Genomic DNA, 16,492 nt, shown 5'->3' with positions numbered 1-16,492 from the left:
TCCTGCAATGCATTCAGCTTTTCATTTCCTTGCACCTAAGCTCTGGAATGACCTTCCCCCATATATCTGAAGTGGGTCTCCAAACAGCTCAATCTAGTTTGAAAAATTGTTATTTATGAACACTCTCCTCTCCTTCCTGCAGTCTGGTATCTCTCTCTCCCCTCCTTCCCTTCCATTCCCTGGTCAGGCATCTCTCTCCCCTCCCTCCGCCCAGTGGTCCGACATCTCTCTCCTTCCTTTCCCCCCTTCCCAAAGTCTGGCATCTCTCTCCTTCCCTCTCCCTTACACTGGTCTGACATATCTTTCCTCTTCAACCTCTCGCAAGTCTCTGCCCCTCTCATTCCTCCCTCTCTCCCCATCCCCCTCCCCCAACCCATGACCAAATTTATCTCCTCTTTCCAGACCCTGACCCTTTAATCTCCCTTACAACCCCACGATTCCCTCCCCACCAGGTACCTACTGAGGTACCTGGTGGTCCAGTGAGAGTCTTTGTGGCAGGAGTGTGGTCCTCTCGCTCCTGCCTCCTCACGGCTGCCTTCTAAAAGGGCTGTGGCAGCTCGCGATACTACAGGAAATGCTGCAAGCAGTTGAGAGAGGGCACCGCAGCTATTTTAGAAGGCAGTCACGAAGAGGCAGGAGTAAGAGGGCTGTGCTTCTGCCACAAAGACCTCGGGGTGGGGGTGGGGAATCGTGGGGTTGGGAGGGAGATTAAAGGGTTGGGGCCTGGAAATTGATTCTATCAGGTAGCCTCGGGGCCTTTGCTAGGCCAGCCGCCTCTGAGAAAAAAGGAGGTTGCATCATTGGAGGCAGGCCGCTAGTAAAGGCCCTGAGGCTGCCTGATGGAATTGCTAAAGTAACACTAGCGGCAGCTGTGTGGGGAAGTTAAGAGCACAGTGAGCTGCTGTTGCTAGTTTGGAAGGGCTGGGGAGAGAAGACAATGCTGATAAAATAAGTGATGGCAGAAGGAGGGTGGGAGACTTACAGCACTGCACCGCGTACCCCTTGGGGTACACGTACCGCATGTTGAGAACCTCTGTATTAGAGGAACCATTAAGAGCCCAATGAGCTGCTCAGATATGGTACAGAGCAAAAAAACACTGGAAAAGACCCAAATATATCCAGGAAAAGGGATGGTATTTCTGAAAACAGCAGTGAAATAGTGTGAAGGCCGTGTCAGTCCACTCTTCAAGGTAATATGTAGAAATAAAACAAAACCAAAAAGGCAAAAAAAAATACCTATTTTTATTGGACTAAATGTAGTTTATGATTAGCTTTCAATGGTAAACTGTTGGCATATTTCAAACATCAGACTTTGCTTTTAGAAATCCTTCAATGCATGAGCGAAAGGATGGGGGTAAAATAAGTAAAGAAGAGAAAGCATTTAATCACTATGTTCATGTGAATGTATGATAAAATTATGAAGAGAGCAAGAGAGGCCAAGGAAAAGGGCAGACGGTGGGATTTGCAGTTACAGGAAAATTAGGTCTGTTGACATGTAAGGACAAAATTGTCTTATAACCTCAAATCCCGCCATCTGTTCCCTCCCTATGCTCACAATTTCCCACACATTAAAACACAGGTGGGAGAAAAGCCCCCAAACATTGGAATGGGACAACTGACCGCAGCTGACTCACCATGAGACGACTGAATGCCTAGATTTAGTTGCGCCTATCTCATCGTTCCATTTTATACGCATGAAGAAATGGGTCTAGGACAGTTTGGCTCGCTGAAGAGCATGGAGATAATATTAAAGGGAATGATGACGTAAATGCAAAGAAATCAATTATGAGATACAAACATTTAATTTATGGGCATAATAGGACATAATATTAAAACAAAATGATGAGATAAAGGCATCTAGATCAAAAAACCCGAGCTGCTCCGCGTTCAGTTGGCTTGCGTGAGTTGGTCGTGTTCAGTTGTCCAATGTTCAACTGGCCACAGGCAGTTATGTTATATTAATCAGGTTTCCTATTCTGCCCTTACCTATTCAGTTCAAGGTCGGATAATATTACAAGAGGTTGAACCAGTTACCCAGGAAGTTACAATGGACAGTTTGACACGTACATTCAATAGAGCTGGTAGATCAGTACAGTTATTAATACAGTTGGGTCACAGTTACAATTGCAAAGTTACAAGTTCAAGAAGGTCATCGTTGGCTCATCGTTATGTCGCAAAAGTTGCCTTAGACAGTTTAGAAATGGGCTCTTACAATTACCATTTCAGCTACTTCAAGGTTGGCTTCCTTTCTTGGTACAGAAATGCTTTTTAGAGTTTTCTGAACCTGAGATAATGGTCAAAAGATCATAGTGTAAGTAGTAGTTGGTTCCAGCATTTTGCTAATTGATATTTGATGGGTAAGCTAATTGGTCTGATAGACTTTATATTGTTGCATGCTGGGAATTTTAAGTGGAAAATATTTCTGGTGGAATTTCTGTTGGATGCACCCTGGAGTAGAATGGCCAACTCTGTGAAGTATTCATGGGCATTCCCTCTCAGGAACTTAAAGGCAGTGATGCCTAATTTAAACTTGATCCTTGCGGTTATGGGCAGCCAATATAGTTTTGTATAGTAGGGATGTAGGTGTTCTGATTTCCATAGTCCGTATATAAATCTCACTGCTGCATTTTGAATTAGTTGTTGTCATGATAATGATGTTTTAGAGCAAAGAACTAGAATTACATTACAGTAGTCTAGTTGAGCTAGGATTAGGGATTGCACTAAAATTTGAAAAGCTTCTTTTTCAAAGTATTTTCTGATGGATCTTAGTTTTCTTATCACAAAGAAAGATTTGTTTTATTATTGATTATATGTGGCTCTTTTTGAATAGGTGGTATGTTACTAGTGCTGCGACCACCGTCTCTGATTTTTCTTGAATGCCAATTGTGAAGGGTGGAGGATATTGAAGCGTTGTAGGTTGCATTCGAGTTGTTCTGGCTGATAATTGGTTATAATAAAACAGGGGAACCAATTCCACAAAAATCGAACAAGCAAGAGCAAAGTGGAAATGTCCAATCAGAATGGTGCACAAAAAAGTGTCTTTCAACTCATCTGATAAATCCAATGATCTTTACTCATCCAAACCAATTCAAGCATCCAAAGCAACTCAATGACTCGACATGATCATGTTTCGGCCATCCGAGTTGTTTTGCAGTGCTATAGATTTGGAGCAACGGCATGAACATTTGACTTTAGTCCACTTGTTATTTTAAAGACCATTTGATACCCAAAGACTCCTAAGACTCCTGATGCAGGCCGGATGGCCGAAACATGATCATGTCGAGTCATTGAGTTGCTTTGGATGTTTGAATTGGTTTGGATGAATAAAGATCATTGGATTTATCAGATGAGTTGAAAGACACTTTTTTGTGCACCATTCTGATTGGACATTTCCACTTTGATAATTGGTTATGTCAGGAGGGCTGAGTTTTGGGTTCTTGAGAATGGGCATTAAGATAATTCCTCCTCCTGATTTGGTAAAAAGGACAGTTTTTAGTGATAGTTGAGCAACTGGGTTATTTTTCCTATGGTTGTCAGCGGCTGACCTGGAAGCCTTCCCTCTGACGCAAAACACAAACGTGTCAGAGAGAAGTCTTCCAGGTCAACCACCAGCAGCGTGTTGGAACTACTGTCGGCAGCCTGTGATGCCAAAGTCCTCTGCTCCTGGGTGGGTGGGCCAGGCCTACCCATGACAACAACCCTGGTTTGGCCGATTTGAGGAGCCTCTTGCAATGCACAGTCATTCCACGGTATGCTGCTTTCTATCAGCTACTAAAATTGTTACCTAGGGTTACCAGACGTTCAGATTTCTGCTTGACGAACAGGCAGCAGGGTGCGGGGATGGGTGGAACTGGGTGGGCCTGGGGGGGGGGGGGTCTAGGGAGCCCAGATTTTACTGATGTAAAATCTGGTAATCCGAACTTTACACTTCTTACAAATGGCTACCAAAGAGCAACGTGAATTCTCTTCTTACCTGATGGGTTCGGGTAACTGACAGCTGCAAGACAAAGAAAAGTACAATGTAAGAGCTTATTCAGCACAAAGACGAAGTGAACGGTGATATTTTGTAAGACACTGGAGGACCCTACAAAGGACAGGATGTGGCTCGGGGCGTGCACTTATGCCATGCATTCCGTTCACTAGTGTGCAGTAAGAATTGTGGCCCCAATTCTATACATGGCTCCTAAAAGATAGACACAGAGGAACGCAGCACATAACACTGGTCAATCTTCAGTCGGGCGCCATTTATGGAACCTCGTCTAGCACTGCCGAATTTGGACTTAGGTGCCGGCCGGCATCAAAATCGTAGGTGCCCCCTAGTTATTCCAAGGCTTTCTTGACCTAGACACAAAACACGCCCAAGAGCTGCCCATGATCCGCCCTCGACCATGCCCACTTTCTGGTAGGCGCCTTGGACTAGGCGTCTACTTGAAAGTCGCAGGCACTTACTGAGTTAGATGCCAACCACCCAATTAATTTTACTTTTTTGCCAATTATGAGCTCGTTACTGCTCCTTAACGGCACCAATTAAGCTAATTGAAAAATTAAAAGTTATGCACCTAGATCAGTTGGGCGCGCCAGTCTAGGCGCTTAACTTTTTGCACACCGAATCGATTTATATTTAACATTATCTCTGTTAGCTCAAACATGAAAGGTGACACTGAACACATGTACTATTTTCTTTTACCAGCCCAGAACGAGCAAGAGCCAGCTTTCACTTTCACTTTGAGGTGCTGGCTCTGCTTATTCATTGGTACGCATTCTAAAAGTTATTGATTTATTCCATTTTCTATGACGTTCTCCCAAAGGAGCTCAGAATGGTTTACATGAACTTATTCGGGTACTCGAGCACTTTAATCAGTGTCCCGCAAACTTTGCCGAGCTGCAGACGTCAACGCAATGGCATCACATACATGCATGATGTCATCACATCGATGTCCGTGCGGGCATGAAGGCCATACAGTCAGGTCCTGAGCCACCAGCAGGGGTGCCGGCAGGGAAGACGCATGGAGAGAAGAGACGCTGGTGCCGGCTGATTGCCTACAGGATGTGCCTCTCGCCGTGAGCCAGCTCCAGCGCCTCTCCTCCTCCCCAGCATCTCGTGGCACATCTGAAATCTCAGGTGGCACACAGTTTGCGATACAGTGATTTAAATAATGGACTTTATACAGTATTACAGTTTAAATTTCCAAATTTCTTTATTCTTTGATAAACCATTTATCAAATATGTCCCTAAACAATTTACAATAAATAGTGTTAATTAAAAAAAAATAAAAATTGTTAAGAGGGAGAGCAAACAAACTACTGTGTTTCCCTGATAATAAGACAGTGTCTTATATTAATTTGGGGTCCAAAAAATGCACTAGGGCTTATTTTCAGAAATGTCTTATATTTTTCAAGTACAATAATTATCTCTCCCTTACTCTCCTCTATCCCATGTCTTCATCTTTCTTTCTCCCCCCCCCATGTGCAGCATTTTCCTTCCCTCTCACCCATCTCCTTGTGCAGCATCTTTCTATCCCTCCCTCCCATCCCCCTGTGCAGCAGAACCCCACTGACCCTCCCACCATGAGACTAACATATCTCCGCTCCAAGGCCTCCAAAAACAGGAGCGGTGGGGGTTGCTGAATCAATGAGTCCAATTTTTTCAGCAAATCAGGCAGCACTAGCGTCTGGGGTGGAGTCAGGGAGTGTTGGGGACATTTGTGTGTGTGTGTGGGGGGGACTTCGGAGGTCGATCTTAACTAGAGCTTATTTTGGCATAGGGCTTATATTAGGAGCATCTTTAAAAATCATGCTAGAAACATAGAAATAGACGGCAGATAAGGGCCACGGCCCATCTAGTCTGCCCACCCTAATGACCCTCCCCTACTTAACTCTGTGAAGAGATCCCACTGACGATCCCATTTCTTCTTAAAATCAGGCACGCTGCTTGCCTCGATCACCTGAAGTGGAAGATTATTCCAGCGATCAACCATGCAATTTCCCGCCCCTGATTTTCCATGGATGTCCTCTTGTTGTCGTTGGACCTTTGAGATGGAAGATATCTTCTTCTACCTCAATACGGCCCGTGAGATATTTGAACGTCTCGATCATATCTCCCCTCTCTCTGCGTTCCTCGAGTGAGTATAGCCGTAATTTATCCAGCCGTTCCTCGTACGGGAGATCCTTGAGTCCTGAGACCATCCGGGTGGCCATTCGCTGGACTAACTCAAGTCTCAGCACATCCTTGCGGTAATGAGGCTTATTTTCGGGGAAACACGGTAGAACAAATGGTTAAAGAAGGGAACAGGAAAGAAGATAATTACAACTAGGTTAAAAGAAACCACAAGAGGGAGAGAAGAGTGGGGAGGGGTGGAAACAGTAGGGTGGGGCTCACTTTAAGGAGATTATGAACCCCTGAAGCAGACATTTGTTGAGATACAGTCCATGTCGGGTTCATTTGAAGTGTGTTCCATGCAAATTGCCTATTAAAGGGTTTGCCATCTCTGCTTGTTTTGGGCTGATTGACTTTGTGCGGAGTTTGTCCACCTTTGCTCTTCTTCGTTTGTTGTTTTCTTTTACGTCATCATCCAGAAGCGCAAACTGCCAACATGGTCGCAAAATGCCAACAACTTACGGGAGACGCAAACACAACAGAATGAATGCCGATTCAAGATCCTGCTTCTTGCCAGGAGTGTGAAAGTGGTACAAAAAAAGGTTCCCACGCTCTTTGCAATTGCACACCTCTCAATGAAGTGATATCAGACATGACGCTGAATCGATTTAATGTTCATTAACTGGTAATTCACATATATGAAGTTGATTAGCACTTTTAAAAGGTTTTAATGTACACTAAAAAAAACCAAGTGTGAAATGGACTGGAAACTGTTGAAAAATAAGGAAAAAAAGTTCAAGCTGAAAATAAATGTAACTGCTCTACTGTATGTTCAACCATCGGAAAATCCGCTGTCCCCTGAAGCTTCGCTGTGCAACACGACTCCTCGCAGTCACTGCTGCTTCTGTCTCTGTACTTGGGATATAGGATGGTTCCAGATCAGACAGAGGTAGATCAAGCTGATCCTAGAACGTTCTTGGGCCACACCTACTTTTTGCCTTTTTCTTACATTTTGAGTAAGGATTTTTCTTCTTTTTATTTTTCCCTCTTGCCTGGTTTTAGTCCATCTGTCTCTTGACTTGTAGTCCTGCTGGAGGTACCAGGAAGTAAAGCCCGGACCGGCCCAGCACATTCACAAGACAGGGAAGAACTTAGTAACCCTACTTCAGAGGGAGGTATGGCGGGCTGGGGTGACTCCTAACCTACAGTTGGGCAAGCAATGGCTATTCACTTCCTCCTTATTGCTGTTGTAGGGTCATTGGCAAGGTCTACTTCAAAAGCACGAGTAGATATTGGAGGAGGGTTAATTTCTTCTGGTCTTATAATGCATAGTATACTTCCCCCTCCAAATTTGTGAAGATTAGAGGCAGAGTCAGCCCACAAATATGGAAAAAGCACGAATAACTTTAGGGCTGACTCTGACCCACCCCACCTCCCTCCCACTTCCCAGATCTCTCCACATCTTACCTGGTGGTCTAATGGTGAAGAAGGTTGGCAGAAGGCTATGATTCCCTTGCTTGGCCTAAAGGAGCGGCTCTGTCTTTGAATTAAATCACTGATTCTAATCCTAAATGGGCCAACTGTTCTCACATTCTTCATAGAAATGGAGTCCTAAGAGGTTTTTCTTCCTCCATAAAAGGGGCCAGCAGATTAAAATGATCAAGTTAGAATAGCAGTGGACAATAAAGCAAACACAAGGAGAAAAGATTACGAGAGGAAGAAACCTCATATGCACTTCTCCCTTCAAATTTGTGGGTTTAGGACACACACCTTCGATTATTCGTGAGTTTCGAAACCCTGATCCACCCCTGCCTCCCTCCTACCTCCCAGACCTCTCCACACTGTGCCTGGTGGTCTAGTGGTGAAGCAGGGCAGGAACGATCTTCCTACGCTTCTGCCCCGTGCAGAGCTGTGAATAAAAATGGCTGCTGTGAGTTCCTGCTGTAGTCTCATGAGACCAAAGAAACTCACAGCAGCCATTTTTGTTCATGGCTCTGCATGGGGCAGGAGCTTAGGAAGATCGCTCTTGCCCTGCTTCACCGATAAAACACCATCTTTGGGAGGCACTTTTTACTCTATACCACTAGAATGGTTCATTATATCAATTTTCTTGGGTCTTCATATCCCCCAAACTTGGTGCTTATGATCACTGTGTCCGGAGTAACTTGGAATGCTGAGTGCTGACTGTGGACCACTTGAGTCAAGATAAGGTCAGAGGCGTGATCACAGATTAGGCTTGGGAGAAGCAACAGGCCTGCTAGGGTCAGTTTGGTGGCTGGGAGTCAAGGTTTATTTAATGACCTGAACAGCCAAATGACACTTCCTCTTGCTTTGTGCACCAAAGTCAACCAGATCTGGTGACCCAGCCGTGTGCCATCACCATGAGTAATGGGATGGGATGAATGTGAACTAACGTACGTGTGTGTGTGTGTGTGTGCATTTTGAGCTGGTATCTCTTTAACAGTGGCATGCGGTCAGGGCCTTGGGTGATTCACCCCACCCCTTATAGACCCTGAGGACACTGCTCTGAATTTGATTGGTTGAAAAGGCAACAGGCAGATGCTGCTCAGCCAATCAAATTCAGATCAGTACTATTAGGGCCTTCAGGGGGTTTGGAGAATCCCCAGCCCAAGAGCCCTGCTTTTTTTTTGGAGGGGGGGGTTAATACTCAACAGATCAAACTGCATCAAACAAAAAGTACCCCCCCATAAAAAAATCAGGCTGTGGATGGACTAAATCACACCAACTCAAAGCACATATCCTAAGGTTTTTGAGACACCTCTCACCATTTATAAGTCAACCCAATTGCAAAAGAGCAACGAACAACTGAAACCTGTCATTTTTCATAGGTAAAAAACCTCCACATCATATATTGAATCCTCCGAAAGCCCTCAACACACACCACTGCTTTTTAATCTCCTGCAGCGTTCGCCCCCGAAGCTTTTGTCAGCTGGGTGACACGGAGGAGTCAGGTGGGGATGGAGCTTTTATATAAATGCAACCCCTGTATCTCTGCAAACATGCAGATACTTAAAATAAATATATAATCAGGGAAAAAACGAACTGCACAAATTATCATGAAGTCGGCTCACGTTAAATTATGCAACAAAGGAAAAAGCTGTGCGTAATATTTTTTCATTTACAAATACTGAAAACAAAAATTCCATATTGGCCAATTTCATATATAGGATACAGGCATGGAAAATAAAAGAATCTGAAGGGGGAGAGAGTGGGGCAGTGGTTAAAGCTACAGCCTCAGCACCCTGAGGTTGTGGGTTCAAACCCACACTGCTCCGTGTGACCCTGGGCAAGTCACTTAACCCCCCCATTGCCCCAGGTCCATTAAATAGATTGTGAGCCCTCTGGGATAATGCTTGAGTATCTGAATAGATGCATGTAAACCGTTCTGAACTCCCCTGGGAGAATGGTATAAAAAATTGAATAAATAAATGTAATTTAAATGTTTCAAGGACCTTTGGTCCGACACAGTATAGCCATTTTTATAAATTAAGTGTAAACACGCTTTGCATCCACAAAAATCCAACCTCCCCCGAGCTAGGACATTTCTCCAACAAAGGGCTAGATTCACAAAGCAATTCGATCGTGTACCGATTGGTTTGCAACCCCGGCCTGATTCACTTCCCTGTCTTCCGACCATCCTCCAATCCGCGCATGCAAGTGAGGGCAACGGCATGCAAAGTAGGCAGGGACGCGATTCACTAAACAAAACCCTGCAACACCGACGGGGCTGGACGATCAAAGAAAAAAGCGACTTCTGAGAACCAGTCGCTGAAGCCCTTTGCGACTGCCCTGCCTTCTGCAGCCCCGAACCCGAACACCCTGCCTGCCTGCCCCAACTCTCCCACCCTTTCCCCGCACTGCAAGCCCGTGGTCTTAACCCGTGGGCTTAAGCGGGTTAAAACCATGGGCTCCCAAAAGTTCCTCAATCGCCTATTAAAAAAAAAAATCTATGCTGGCCCTGAGGTCCAGCACTTTTCAGGTTCCCTGGCTACGCTCAAATAGAAGAAGAAGAAAACAACAAAAAAACAACTCCGACGGCCCGGAGGTCCCGCACATGCCCAGACCATCTACAGAGGGTCTGTGCATGCACGAGGATCGCCTGAAGATGGGGGTGTTCCTCCGATCGCCCTCATCTGCATGTTGGAGTTTGCTGAATTTGTCGGACCTGCCCAGATCGGGCAGGTTAGTGAATCCCTGAGACAAGTGTACCAAAATCAGATATGCTGATATCACTCAAAACAGGGATCTGTGAATTTCAAACACCCAGACACCCCAACTGACAGATGACGCCTCATGGGGTACGAATATCATCACCAATTCACAGAAAACCCATGTCAGGCTCATTAATTAATAAATGCTGGCCAGACATTGGATCATCTATTATACTATTGTCCCTTGATACTTACATTTTGGAGATCCATCTGGGGTCAAGTGAACAAAATATTGGAAAATCCAGTGGCACTGACGTACGATACCATCCTTTTGAGGAACTGGAAAAACTGGGGTTGATTAAGTTATACTGTTTGGTGGGAATCTCTATGTCACACTTTTAAAATGGAACATATGGTGGCCATACAACAGGGACATTATAGGAAGTTTATGGATATTTGGGAGCCATTGACAAAATTCTGTAAGGAGCGATGATTTTGCCCTTTGATAATACACGTCCAGGGTGGGAGGGAAGATATATTTTTAATTTGAGTGCAAATTGTTGGATATGTAGTGGGGGAGGGAGGTGAAATATGTATTTGTCATAGAATATCATTTTGATTGATTTTAAGTGCTGTTAAAGTATGAAATGATTGTATAATATGTTGCACTTATTTTTGGCTTTAAAATGAATATAGATTTATTAAAAAAATAAATAAATGCTGGCCAAATCCCAATAGTCAGACTGTAAATAAAAGCACTTAACTTCAGTGATATCAGTATATCTGGTTTTGCTACCCTTGTCTCAGTGCACACATGATATTTGGATTAGAGTTGAGCAAGTTTCTGTTCCAATCCGTTCTGTTTTCAGGATAGCCACATTGAATATGCATGAGATAGATTTACATACCACAGAGGCAGTGCATGCAAACTGATCTCAAGAATATTCATTGTGGCTGTCTAAACTAAACTAAAAGGTAGTTTTATAGACTGAGTCATCAACCAAGAGGAGCTCGACTCGGTTTACAATAATATAAAACATAATACATAAATTTGACAAGAAAAAGTAGACTGAAATAGTTAATTTTCAAAATGTTTAGCAAACAAAAAAGTTTTCAGAACTTTCCGGAATAAAGCAAAAGAACCTAAACTTCTTAATGTAAGCGGTAAAGCATTCTAGAATTCGGTTAATTTAAAAGCAAAGAGGTTACTACAGGATAGATTTGAGAATCACTAGGATGTTGCACCTGATAGGAAAGAGGACATTGCCTCTGCCAGTATCAGGGCTTTCCCTCTAAGGGGCCCTGTCTGCTCTGATGCAATCTGTCTTAATTGCTGCTATTGCCAGCGATTTGAGACAAGCTTGAAGGACCTGTGAGGAAGAGAAGTGAGGGATAGCCATAAGAATCACAAGGGGGTAGGGGGAGGTGAGAGAGAAGTGTTGGACCTGTGAAGTGGGATGGAGAGGGAGAAATGTTAGCCCCTTGGGGAGAAGGTGGGAGAAGGAGGGAGAAGAGAGAGACAGAGATATGCTGTTCTTTGGGAAGGTGGAGAAGGAATGGAGGTGTGCTAACCCTGGGAAAGGGGGGAGGGAGACAGAAGCATGCTGAACCTGGGGAAGGGAGATGGAGGTATGCTGAACCTAAGGGAGGGAATCTTTGTTTGGATGTCTCAGCACTTTTTAAAGATTAACACTGATAAAATGAATGTTTTATGGGTTAGATCTCATCAGTCAGATCAATCATTGAGCATACAACAGCAAATGGCTCCATCATTGGATGTAGTGCAGCTGAGAGGGTCATTTTCAATAGGATGTCTAAGTACAACCTTGGACGTTTTGAGAAAAAGTCCAAAAATCGGGTTGAGAAAATGTCCATTTTCGAAACCGCAAAATGTCTCTCTTTTTTTTTTTTTTAATGGCCCAGCTAGATGTTTTGTCTAACTAGACATCTAATTATTTTTGCCATTATTAACCCCCCCCCCCATACATTATATGGTGAACCCTCCAAAATGTCCCAAAACCTACTGTACCTATCTGTCTACTACCCCAATAGCCCTTATGCCTACAGGTGTCACCTTTAGGGCACTACAGTGGATTTTGGTGGGCTCACACTTTCCACCACAAGGGTGGCAGATGGGCCTGGGTCCCCTTCTCGGAAGTCCACTGCACTGCCCACCAGGCTATTCCCGAGATCTACATGCAGCTCTGCTAGAACTGGTCATAGTATCTGCAGCTGTCATAGAGACAGATATGGACTGTTTCATGCAGATAATTGGAGGAGGGGCCATATTTTCATACCTCTCATACCAGTAGTCTTCTGGTCAGTTTGGGTACCTTTTGGGCCATTGTTTTAAAAACAGGACTAGTCCAAAATGTCCAAATTATGCACTAAAGTTTTGTAAAATGTTTGATTATCGCTGTAAAAGTGCTGAGCCTGCCCAAAACACGCCTCCTTAAGATTTAGACACACTGAGACAAAACGACTGGAATGACATCTAAGAGGTCAGTTTTGAAAATGCCCACTTGGACATTTGGACTACTGAGACTTCCAAGTTCTGGTGTATGCCATCTTTTGGATGTCTATCTTTTGGGGGAAATGAACCCTTGATATTTATTTGAAAAAAGAAATATCCTGGCTAGGCTCGACTTTGGAACCCCATGTTTACAATTTGGTTCAAAAGCTTTTGTTTAAATTGAAGTTGTTACATAAACTGAAATAGGGGAAAACACCCTCCAGGGATTTAAGATAAAGTTGGACGGGTTCCTGTTGAACCAGTACGTAAGCAAGTAGGGCTGGTCTTTGACCTGGTGGCCACCGTGGGAGCGGACTGCTGGGCATGATGGACCACTGGTCTGACCCAGCAGCGGCAAATTCTTATGTTCTTATGACATTATTTTTGTTATTATTCAGGCATTATATCTGCATCTTTGGATTATTGTAATATTTGCCTACTGGGATTACCAGCTAAACAACTACAAGTTTCACAAAATGTAGCGGCCAAATTGGTTTTGGGTGGGAACAAAATTAATCATGCCACCCCCTTTTCAACGTGAATTGCAATGGCTGCCTATACAGGCAAGGATAGAATTTAAGATCCTAACTTTCATTTTTAAAATTCTATATGGATTGAGTCCTAACCAACTCGTTTCCACCATATGCACCAAATGCACAACAGACGAAGATTCAGTGCCCGACAACATGATGCACGACCTACTCCTACTGGAGCGATGGTCTAGGACATGGCAACTCAACTTCAATGCCAAAAAATGCAAAGTTATGCACCTGGGCAGCCAGAATCCATGCAAGTCTTATACCCTTAATGGCGAGATCCTAGCAAAAACGGTAGCAGAACGAGACTTGGGGGTAATCGTCAGTGAGGACATGAAGTCTGCCAATCAAGTGGAGCAGGCTTCGTCCAAGGCAAGACAAATCATGGGCTGCATACGAAGGGGTTTCGTCAGTCGTAAGGCGGAAGTCATTATGCCATTGTATAGATCCATGGTGAGGCCCCACCTGGAATACTGTGTGCAATTCTGGAGGCCGCATTATCGTAAGGATGTGCTGAGACTGGAGTCGGTGCAAAGAATGGCCACCCGGATGGTCTCGGGACTCAAGGATCTACCATACAAAAACGGCTTGACAAATTACAGCTATACTCACTCGAGGAGCGCAGAGAGAGGGGGGACATGATCGAGACGTTCAAGTATCTTACGGGCCGCATCGAGGCGGAGGAAGATATCTTCTTTTTCAAGGGTCCCACGACAACAAGAGGGCATCCGTTGAAAATCAGGGGCGGGAAACTACGAGGTGACACCAGGAAATTCTTTTTCACTGAAAGAGTGGTTGATCGCTGGAATAGTCTTCCACTACAGGTGATTGAGGCCAGCAGCGTGCCTGATTTTAAGGCCAAATGGGATCGGCACATGGGATCTATTCACAGGGCAAAGGTAGGGGAGGGACATTAAGGTGGGCAGACTAGATGGGCCGTGGGCCCTTATCTGCCGTCTATTTCTATGTTTCTATGTTTCTATGTGCAATGAGAGTTTATTCCAAACATCCACCACTCTTTCTGGAAAGAAGTATTCCATAGATTACTCTTGATTCTATCCCCTTTCACCTTTATCCTATGCTCCTTTGTTCCAGAACTTCCTTTTCACTACAAAAAGATGTGTTATTATGGTTTCAAGATTTGTTCCTAGTGTCAACTGCAAGAGGAGATGGGACCTAAAAATGGTTGTTCCACCCCCAACACACAGTAGGAGACAGGTTGGTGTCCCCTTCCTTGAGAAATAGTCCTTTCTGATTTACAGGTTTGCTATCCTAAGCCACTTAGTAGGGCCAGACAACTCGAGACAAACAGCAGATGGCCAAACCCAATAGACACAACTGTTTGTGAAATCTATGAAGAGGCCTCAGAGACCTCGTTTTCAGACATCGCTGCAGCTCTGAGAAGAAAGACACATTTGTACTCTTAAGACTAAACACATTTTTCATGTAATTAACCATCTTCATATGCTAATGAAATGAAAAATGTTCTTAAGAGCTCTCTTCTCTCTCGGACCAGAAGAGACATCTGTAGAAGGGATTTCTGATGCCCCCAAAGCTCATTTACAGCAACATCCATGGACCATCTGCTTTTAGCTGTCCAATAAAAGTCTTTCTGAAACCAATACTTTAATTCAGTCTGGCAAGGCAGCAAATAGCCAGCCAGCCTCTGCAGATCTATAGAAGAGGGTTGAGGTCAGTAGGGTTGGGCCTAGGATGAGGGGAGGGAGCGAATGATAGAGAGTTTAAGGTGGGAAGCAAAAATTGGCATCTTCCCTGCTAATCCATGTCCATCTGATGGGAGGGAGGGGAAAGGAAGCTCACCCCTCCACAAATCTGACCTCCCTCTTCCCACAAACTAATATGTCGACATTGTTGCACGCTTAGTAGGAATGACGTGGCCGTGTTTTCACTGATGGTGAGACATAAACTGCTCACAGAGGGTCAGAGAAAAGACCTTGTATGAAAACAAATCGGGTTGAGTTTCAAAGCAAGTGAGATATTGCCAGTGGAGTATGAATAACTTGCTAATCCACATATTTTATACAATTATATGGATATTGTCAGCATTGCAATGTGATAATTTGGCGAATCTGGCATTGTCTACTGCATTGCACCCCAGGGTCAGCTGTAGTATATGGTTTCTTCCCACACTCTCATACCGCCCCCCCCCCCCCCCATGGCATCCTGGTTCCTTTAGGCCTTAACCTCCTCAGAAATTTCCTGCAACACTTATGCACTTTTCAATCTCTCTATGATGGGCACGGAGGTGGAATATTGGGTTTCTCCAGCCAATAGCGGCTGCCCTACCTAAGATACAAGGTTTGAACTCATAATGGGAATTGCTTATCTCCGTAGCCATGGAGCCAATACTGTGTAGAACAGGGGACCTGCTTATATAGCAGGATATGTACTATTGGAGGTATGAAAGGCATCAGAAAATGGCCTACTGACCACTGCTGTGTATAAAGCAGTTGCAGGAGTGAATGTAACATGGACAGATACCACAAGCTTGCCTCTGTCTTTTCTCACACACACTTAAAACATAAAGAATGAATTTTTTAAAAAAGTGTGGAAAATATCAGCATTGCAGTGTGCTGGCCTATCCAGAATGTCAGCAAAGGCCTCTGAGATATTATATTACATTACATTACATTACTGACTTCTATTCCGCCCGTACCTTGCAGTTCTGGGCGGATTACAAAAGAGACATCTGGACATTTCCAGGAGAATTACAAGAATATTGGTGAAATACAGTTGAGGGAATTACAGTTGAGGGAATTACATGGGGGGGGGGGGAGGGGGACTCCAGGGTTAGAGTTAGGACATCTGGATAAATTTTTTGAATGGTTGGGTTTTGATTTCTTTACGAAAAGAAAACTGATCTTGAAAGACCAAGATCTTGGTAGACCAGATGGCTCCCACCTTTTGGGGACATAGTTTACCAACACAAAAGACCTTTGGGCTTAATACTTGGGACAGATAAAAGGACCCACACAACCTGGCTCTTTGAACCAGATCTCCAAAGGAGTTCACACCTCCTGGGTAGTTAGGAGACATCAGATCATAGATGACGGCAGATAAAGACCCAAATAGTCCATCCAGGGTGCCCAACCTGATTCAATTTACATTTTTAAAATTTTTTCTTCTTAGCTATTTCTGGGCAAGAATCCAAAGC

The 16,492-nt window shown here is 44.2% G+C and overlaps 1 protein-coding gene across 4 annotated transcripts in view; it reads right to left on the bottom strand.

The window, feature by feature from the left end:
* The window catches only part of MDGA1 (MAM domain containing glycosylphosphatidylinositol anchor 1), a 629,079-nt gene that overhangs the window by 154,824 nt on the left and 457,763 nt on the right, over positions 1 to 16,492 (bottom strand). For all 4 annotated transcript variants that reach the window (XM_033939535.1, XM_033939538.1, XM_033939539.1 and 1 more), the window contains one exon: positions 3,974 to 3,997. In XM_033939535.1, the coding sequence (XP_033795426.1) occupies positions 3,974 to 3,997 (24 nt within the window). The remainder of the gene's footprint in view (positions 1 to 3,973; positions 3,998 to 16,492) is intronic.

This window comes from Geotrypetes seraphini, chromosome 3 (assembly GCF_902459505.1).
Source record: "Geotrypetes seraphini chromosome 3, aGeoSer1.1, whole genome shotgun sequence".
NCBI lineage: Eukaryota > Metazoa > Chordata > Amphibia > Gymnophiona > Dermophiidae > Geotrypetes > Geotrypetes seraphini.
The sequence above is the reverse complement of the archived record's forward strand: the minus strand, read 5'-3'. Positions and strand labels throughout refer to the sequence as shown.